Here is a 9,218-nt window from a genome sequence, read left to right on the forward strand (position 1 = left end):
ACGCAGCAAAGGTCCGCGGGTCGGAGTCGAACCCGGGCCGCTGCAGGTCTAAGCCAAAAGGGGGCGAACGCTCTTACTGGGTGAGCTAGAAGCTGCCCCGTGGGCATTTTAATTTTAATTTTTAATTTTACCAATTGGACATAGCTGCATACGCAGTAAGAGACGGGGTGACACAACGGGAGACAAAAGAGACACAGAAATGGCTTGCAAGGAGACTGAAATAGACAAAAGTCACATGGCGATCAGCTGTTATTTTCGTCCTCTGCTCCACACCAACAGGAACCAGGGGCGCGGGACTGGGGAGGGGACAGGGACAGACTACCAAAGGCCCTCATGAGGGCCTGGAAATCTGCTAGAACTAATAGCTGTGGATTCGTGGAGGGCCCCATATATGTGCCTTTCAAGAGGGTCCAGAATTTTGATACGCCCCTGACAGGAACCCATGGAAAAGAGACAAATAATAGGGGAAGAGGGCAGGAAAATGACTTTACTGCTGTTTAAAAGCAGTGGGTGTTAGAGAAGGTTTTGGACTTAGAAATGCTAGAAAATCACTTGCAATCAGATTTGTCCCAGAGGGACACGTTGCAGAGACGGACTTGAATTCAATCTTCATAAATAAATCAGTCCCTCCGGGATTTTGCGATGTCGCGATCGCACCGGTTCACCCACTCACCGGGACTTTGGTACGACTCGCAATTTTTGACCAATCACCGCAACTTTTTCTCAAATTTGACCAATAAAATGATCGTTGCTTTCTTTTTAGCCAAAAGACACAATACCAATTCATGACAATCTTTGGCATTGGGAGTTTACAAAGAGTGTGTGAAGGCAGCCGTGCAATGGCTGTAAAAGCAGCGTAAACATCATTCTGTTCTTTCACCTGAATTAAAACAATCGCATATCATAACCATGAACTATATGACTGACTTGTAGTTGCATAATAGGCGTTATTTGTTAGCGGTTTGGATAATTCATTATGATAATTCATTATGATATGCAACTAACAAATACAACAACAGTTTTTCCTCTTTTCCCAGTAAAACTAGGAAAAAATATTGTGTTGGACACAACATCGGGACAAGGACTAGTAAGTCCATGCTGTCCTGTGTTTGTTTCACTTAATAAAAAGCTCATTGTTCGACAGATAAAGGGCCAAGCAGTCCACTGTGTCAAACACATGACAGTTCACTGAACAAACCATTAACCTGATATTGACACACCCTGCCTGCCTGTCTACCTTCCCCACTCTCTCCTTTTTTAGTTTTTCTCTCTTTGAGTCAACCGAACTTGCTCTCTCTCTCGCTCTCTCTCTCGCTCGCTCTCTCGCTCTCTTTCTCTCTCTCTCTCTCTCTGTCTGAAACCTAATCGCCAGGAACATGGACTAAATGTCCTGTGCATTTGGAGCTACGTAGACCAAAAAAGACCCTAATTTTATACATTTTATTTATCAGAACTTTAATATATTTTGATGTTCCTCTGATCTGTTTATTATTATTTTAGTGAGAACTCATAAATAACTGTTAGGGAAATTGTTTATGTTTTGTCACGCGTTTCTTGATTTCTTTAAAATAAATATATATACAGTGCATATCGGTCAATATATTGGACTTTTTAAATAACCAAATGTTTGTAATGGTATCAGCCTTAAAATCCTTTTATCGGTCGGGGTCCACTTTGTTGTTGGGGTGCAAGTCACAATTATGTCTGAAAATTAAACCGCGTCAGGTCCAGATTAATATCACCTGGCGGAGCAAAAAGCACGGTAATGTTTACTGCCTTCTCCAGGAGGTAAAAGTTACGTCTGATGTCCACCAGTTCCAGAGCAACTTGTAGTACAGATTAGTAATAGCCAGAAATGGTAACAACATGATGCCCATTTGTAAAAAGTGTGAATTCATACTTCATCAAGTCTGTCCGCAAGACGACAAGCAAACAACTTTTAAAATGCTAGTTTTCTGGATGGAGTTTGGGTCGAGGATCAGGGCTCTGCTAACACGGGAGCTGCTCCATGAACACGACGACAGACAACTTACCAGGTGGTCAGAAGAAAACGCCTTTCTAGACACTCATTGGCTTTTGCCACACACCTACACATGAATTTCTTGCTCAAGTTTAAGTAATTGATTGGCGTGGCTTGAATGAGGCGGATTTTGCACCCTCGCCTCTCTCCGCAATGCCACAACCGCACATCTATTCGCGTCTTTGCATTGACTTTGTATAGAATCGCCCTGCATAATTTGAGTGAAACACCTCGGTGTGAACATGGCATAAGAGTCTAATAGTCTAATATTCACCTACAGAAATGTTGGGCTGTTTTTGACTTGACTGGGTGAATTGCAGACTGTTTATGTGTCTCTCTGGCTCAAATAAAAAGGGATGCAAATTCGGACAGCTCTAAAATCAGTTCTGCAGAAAAATGCATACACCTTAAGTTTTCTTTTCCCACATGTTGGGATCAAACAATGGAACAAGCTTGTATTTTGTGCGGTTTTGACCTTGACAGTGTGAATTTCATACATGTAGCACCTGGTCCGTCAAAGGACAGGATGCAATTCTTGAAGTCTATAAAAGGTGTTTAACTTCAGGATTCCTTCGTACGCCCTGGAACCTCCAACCATGCCTTGCCTTCCTGTCGGACTGACTGACTCATTAAATGAAAGAACTTAGCCACATCTCAGTGGCTCAGCTCGGACTTGCTGACTAAGGGATGTTTTTCTAGAGTCCGTCACGTCAGCGGGGCAGTATTCTCACTTTCCCGAGATGTCACGCCAGGCCTTTCTTAGCACTCTTTTCTTTCTGTAGGTCACTAGAGTAGAGCAAGTCAGGATTATCATGGTAGGATAAGCGGCTGATGGCTACACACACACACACACACACACACTCTGAAGTAACTTCATACCTGGTCGTGCTGTCTGGTTGACTAAGCAGATAGGATAACAGCTTTGTGTACTGGTATCTTCTATACATGGGGAGCTCAGGCTTTGTGAATAGAGTTTTCTGTGTCAGTGCCAGTGGAGCATGGAGGCCGTTTCTCATCTTAAAACAAGAGTATTAGGCAGGTACCAAAAGCTGGTCGAGTTCATGAAATGTCTCAAATAAAGACATGTGCCTAGCCTATCACAAGTTCCCAACATAGTCTAATTACTTTTAGAAACGTAAATTGTTTTAATTGTAAATGACAATTTTTCAATTTATCAATTAATCTTGTCTGTAAATTGGCCTATGGATTAATTGACTTAGTTTATATTAACTATTATCGGTACAACCGTACAGATGGCTGATTTTTTCCCATACCTATTTCATAAAAAAAGAAGAAATTACAACATTACGCATTACGACACAAACCTTTTAATCTATTTTTCAGCTCCTACTACGTGAGCCCCATGCGTGTCTCTACGACGTGTAACGTTAGACAGCCAATCACAAACATTATTAGATCTTAGTAGGAGCATGCTGCGTGCTTATTGGCTCACTGACGCTGATGAGATGTACTCCTTAGGGATTTAAATTCTGTGTTAAATGGCGAGGCATTTTTAAATACTTGATACTTTAGAGGCAACGGTGCCTTAACAGTATTAGATTCGGTACCCAGCCCTAAGGATCTGTGCTCTTATCGAGCTCATACGGCTGATCAACAAGGAAACGGGGAGCGCTTATTGGCGCTAATAGCTACAGAGCAAACGGAGCATTAGCATTAGCATTAGCTCCACGGTTAGCTCACGCTCACCGGGGCGACCTGGCTTCCGCCACAGCGAAAGTTTCAACATGCCATCCTTCCACAGTTATCTAACACCGGCGCCAATGAAATTGCTTTTAAATCCAAATTTTGTGTGAAGTTGATTACTTTAGAAAGTAGCTGTGTAATTAGCGGGATAATGCAGAGCGAGCCGGTCTACTGGTCTACTAGGGTGATGCAGGACGGCGAGGCGTTTTAAATCCGCCTGGAAGCGTTTTATTTCGCACTACATATCCCTTATATAATCTTTTTTTTTTATTTACATTAAATATGTACCGTGAACATATTTTTATTAAGGATCCCTGACGGAGATGTCGTAAGCAGAACATTGAGCCCTCTTGTGGATAAACTATGTAATGAGGACACGGTTGCTAAATTAACTCAAACATTTAGTCGGCATTTCTATACTTTGCTTTTATACTTTTGAGTGTTGTTTGTGGACCAAATTGTGGGGGTGGCAGTAGCTCAGTCCATAAGGAGCTCGCTTGGAAACTGATGGGTTGCTGGTTCAAGTCCCAGCACAGACCAAAAGTACGGAGTGTGGAACACAGTGTAAATTGTAATAAAGATTATAAATTATAACATACATGCCAAAAACAAACTATATTTGATTGGCTTATATGCTTAGTTATCAAACAGACTGAAGCTACTTTGGGTAAAATAACTTCTGTAAAATAACTACTAACACACAGAATATTCTGAATCATCTTTTGGACTGTGGGATGTAATATTAAGCTTTGGGAACAGTCTATGGATATCTATCCACTTCTGAGTCAATGCATGAATTAGAAGTGTTGACTTTGAGTCGACTCTGAAAATCCTGACTTGGTCTTTACTTTAGATATGCATCTCTCTAAAAAACTCGCAATTAAAGTCAAGTAAATGAAAGACCTGAAATGGTTTTGCTCAGACTAATGTCTCATTAGTTATTCCTTTGTTATTACATTCTCTTCTTCGTCTGAGAGTAGGCGGCTGTTTGTTTTGTCGCCGGCTGTCTCGGGGAACCTTCTGGATCAGGTCAGTGACCCTTGTGGGCCCCAGGATCCTAATGTCACCACAACTGCTCTCGAGCTCTCGGTGTCAGGCTGCAGCGGACCCTGATACTCTGTCGGTCTGTGGTGTTTCGCTGCAGAACTGCTGCTGGGATATTTTGTCTGCAACTGACTGTGACATTCCTGCCAGTCTCAACAAATCCTGGCAGAATTTAAGGTTTAGGCGTGACGTGGCGTTGGGGGAAAAAGGAGGCCCCCCCCCCCCCCCCCCTTCCAAGAGCTGCACAGACCCAAATACAAACAGCAGAGCATTTTGTACTGTACATATTTGGTTTAGAGCTCAGCACTCTAGTCCAGAGTGACCTTCAGTGACTGCTTAAGTACAACACACTTCATTTGACATTACGTGACCAACATTACACTAAGAAACTCGAGAGGCAGAGCTACCGTGCTGTGATGCTATTTCTGTGAACAGGAAGGTTGTAATAGTTTTGGTTTTTGGCGCCATGGTTTGATATGTTTTACGCATCAAAGGGAATACAAAATAAGAGCAGAAGATAAGGTTAATTCTTCTTCCACGTCAGCATGAAATGACGCCTCATTGGCCACTGAAACATCCGTATGTGTCCAACTAGGAAAATAAAATAAGCTCAGCTGTAAAGGTGTATTTTTTCATTGTCACTTTAAAGTGGCTATTTGTAACTTTACAACAAACGTTGTCCATTGTTACACCTCGTGAACATATCAAGACTAAGCAAAAAAACAAAAGAAGTACAGAAACGTAATCAGTCGCAAATGGCAAAGCTGTGAGCTACAACAGATTTGACTGCGTACACGTCCAGGCAAATTTATACATGAGACAATTTCACACACACGGATTTTCTGAAAGATTAATATGGCGGAAAAACCTCCTTGCATGAGATGAGGTTTTGGAAAGATTACACCATATTATAAATGCCTTCAATTCAAAACACTGAATGACTTAGTCTCTTATATTTACCAATTTAATAACCACCGAGGATTTTCCAACAAACACTACTCATTTTACAAATGCTGCGCAATAACTTCTAAGTTCAGCTTACCCTCAATGTGCTTCATCTTAAATTTCACTTGTGTGCTTATGTTCTCTTTTTCTCCTCTAAGTCTCAATAAACACTTAGTTCCAGCCACAACCTCTTCTGTCCCTCAGGAATTGTTAAAACAAGTTTTCGAAGTGAAATCCATTTCTATTCATGTCCTTACTTTTTCCATTAATCCCAGGTTCACTGTTAGTTGTTCACCAGAGCCATTCAGCCGGTCACCTGCAGTTATGTTCATCCCACACCGCTAAATCCCTGTTGCTAGTAAACCTGTCAGCCCCACGCCGCAGGCATGCCCGGCTAGCTGCAATGTGGGCTCCGGCTAACGGCTTTAGCGATGTGGAGCTAAGAGGCTAATGGCGCTGTGGCAGGGGATAAATCAGATTTATCTTCTTTCTGGTGGACCAGTGGAGGCAGACGAGGTGACTGGGATCAGGAGAGAGAAAGTAGGATTCAGTCCGTTCCAGCAGGGCTTCCCTGCATTTTAAATTGGAAAACCAGAACACCGGGCCGGCAGCTGTTGGTCACAGATGTAACCCAAGGTCAGGGCCTGCAGCACGGAGCAGCCTTGGATTACATAATCAATCAGCTGCTGTTACAAAATGCAGACGTAGAAACAGTTCTTACCCCCTAAAGGAAGTGGTAAACACCAGGACCATATCATGATCTCTGCAGAAGATGTCATTGAAACATTTTTTGTTCCCTCATGTAGACCTGGACTCTTTTCAGGGATGCTGTTCCTTACAAGTTTAAAGTGGATTTGGTGTGTTTGTGTTTTCATTAAATCGGTTTACGGATGGGAGGAGATTTTAAACTTTAAGGGATTAGTAGATTCATTGAATACTCAGTTGGCATTCAATTAAGCAGCAACTGGTGATGACCAATGTATAATTAATGTCATTTTACAAGACGAAATGCTTAATATTATGCAGTGTCAGCTTCATCTATCTATCTATCTATCTATCTATCTATCTATCTATCTATCTATCTATCTATCTATCTATCTATCTATCTTCTTTTTACCATGGCATTTAAAAAAAATATCCAAACTGAAAATGTGTATACATAAATAAATAATATTGAAATTAAAAAAAATAAAGTTTCATGGAAACAAGTTTAATGTAAATGTGCTGTATTTATATAGCGCTTTTCCAGTCTTAACAACTGCTCAAAGCGCTTTTACATCTACAGGAAACATTCACCATCACACACATTCATACACTGTGGCCGGGGCTGCCGTACAAGGTGTCACCTGCTCATCAGATACACACTCACACACATCTACACACCTGCTCATCAGATACACACTCACACACATCTACACACCTGCTCATCAGATAAACATTCACACACATTCACACTCCGATGCGCAGCACCGGGGGCAACTCGGGGTTCAGTGTCTTGCCCAAGGACACTTCGACAATGACTGCAGGGGCGGGGATCGAACCACCAACCTTCCGATTGGCAGGCAACCGCTCTACCACTGAGCCACAGCCGCCCCACCGGCTTATCTTAATGCATGCAACTTTGGGTTTGGAACAATATTAGTAGCTCATTTGTGATAAAAGATTATGTTAAAACGAGCTCTGCAAACAAGCAGCACTCTCATGGAGAATCAGTCCCAGCTGCATGACATCAGCTTGGCACTGGTGACTAGAGCCCTGCCAAGAATAACAGGGCCAGTCAGCTGTTGAATGCTTTTACACCACCAAGTCTGTAGTCTCCATCCCAAATTGTTGCATGTATATAAAAAAAAAAAACTTCACGTTTACACACCCACTCCACAACTTTCTTCCGTCGTTAAAGTTTTCGGAACCGGTTTGATTTTCAGTTTTTTGTTTTTTCTTCTTTCACCCGCATACGTCACAGACCTTTGGGCCCTCAGAGCCACCGTGTGTCATCATGTACAACTTCATCCAAAAAGGCATCTGATAAGCTCATAATTGCCGTTGAGCACAAAGCACTTCACGATAAACAAATATAAGAATATAGACATGCAGAATTTAGACATGGATAGATCGATAGAACAGCTTGGAGTCTGGGATGCTGCTGATTGCAAAACGAGGGATGTACAACAGATCAGACGGTGATTGTGCTCTTGGCAGCTAACCCATAGCGTCTCGCTAATGTCAGTCATTCATTAGACTCGTTTGGGACTAAGTCTGCAGAGGCCTTAACTCAGAATAAAAATTGTAAAAGGATTCTGATGTTCAGTAACAAAGTACTCAAAGTACTCAGAGAAAGAGCTGCAAGTATTAGTCGAAGGGTTTAGTCCACAGAGAACTGGTTGACTAAAGCTTTTTGATTAGAGATTTCTCATTAAACTGAATGTACAGTAAACTTTCTATCTCTATCTTTGTTTTTCTGTACCTTTACTCTCCATTCTAACAAACTGTTTCTTTTCTTTTTACAATCTCAACTCTTTCTTCCCGGCCTGTTCAGTGTTGTGCTAGTAACCGTAACAGCTAGAGACACACACACACACACACACACACACACACACACACACACACACACACACACACTCTCACACTCTCACACTCTCACACACACACACTCCAAACACCTGATCCTCTCTCTTACGCCTGGTGGAGATAATAACAAATTAACAAGCCTTTTAGTAACATTAATTGATTTACCTATTTTAATGTGCGTTAGTGTACGAGAGATACTACCGACCTTTAACGCAACACTGGTCCATCTTTACTTCCTGGTTACTGTCTTTTTTTGTTTCTTGCTCTTTGTGCTTTTCATTTCGATCTGATCTCTAATTCTTTTTAGTTCAGTCAATCAAGGTCAGTCTGGTAGTTAGAATAAACAAATGAGATTGAATATATCTCATTTCTTCTCAGAATCCTATCATATTGTCCCTTTTGATGACGTGTTTATTTTGAGAGATTTGGATGAGATTAAAATGAAATATTGCGGTCTCTGTAAGTTTAGTGTTGTTACCATTGTTTTCCTGTGCAAAGAAATCACGGTCAGGTTTAATACTAATACTTTAAAAATAGCTCTATGTCTCTCATTTAGGTCATAGACTCTTTAGGATTATTGGTATGAAATGCACATATTTAAAGCTTTGTGTTTTAATGTCTCAGTTAAACTCTGTTGGGGTCAGACCTGTGTGATGATTAAAGGCATTGATGTGCTCTGTTTGCTGCAGGCCAGCTATCCAACCTGGGAGGACTTTGTAACCAAAGGAGCCAAGCTACAATCGCAGCTCAGGTAAAACACACACACACACACACACACACACACCTACGCGCACACCCACACACACACACACCCACACCTACGCTTACGCGCAAACCCACTGACATGCACACACACAGGAATCGTGTGCATGGCAGTCGTTGCTCCCATCCCATCCTAAGCGCACAGAAATACTCCGTCATATCCCAATCATGTGAC

At 41.8% G+C, this 9,218-nt stretch overlaps 1 protein-coding gene across 4 annotated transcripts in view; it reads left to right on the forward strand.

Annotated features, from left to right (window-relative positions):
• mtss1 (MTSS I-BAR domain containing 1) overlaps nucleotides 1–9,218 on the forward strand; it is a 68,375-nt gene that overhangs the window by 5,093 nt on the left and 54,064 nt on the right. For all 4 annotated transcript variants that reach the window (XR_004656221.1, XR_004656222.1, XM_034868480.1 and 1 more), the window contains exon 2: nucleotides 8,971–9,032. Coding sequence is in view for 2 of the 4 variants with exons in the window: in XM_034868480.1 (XP_034724371.1) it covers nucleotides 8,971–9,032 (62 nt within the window). In the remaining 2 variants the exon portion in view is untranslated. The remainder of the gene's footprint in view (nucleotides 1–8,970; nucleotides 9,033–9,218) is intronic.

This window comes from Etheostoma cragini, chromosome 4, assembly GCF_013103735.1.
Source record: "Etheostoma cragini isolate CJK2018 chromosome 4, CSU_Ecrag_1.0, whole genome shotgun sequence".
Lineage (NCBI taxonomy): Eukaryota > Metazoa > Chordata > Actinopteri > Perciformes > Percidae > Etheostoma > Etheostoma cragini.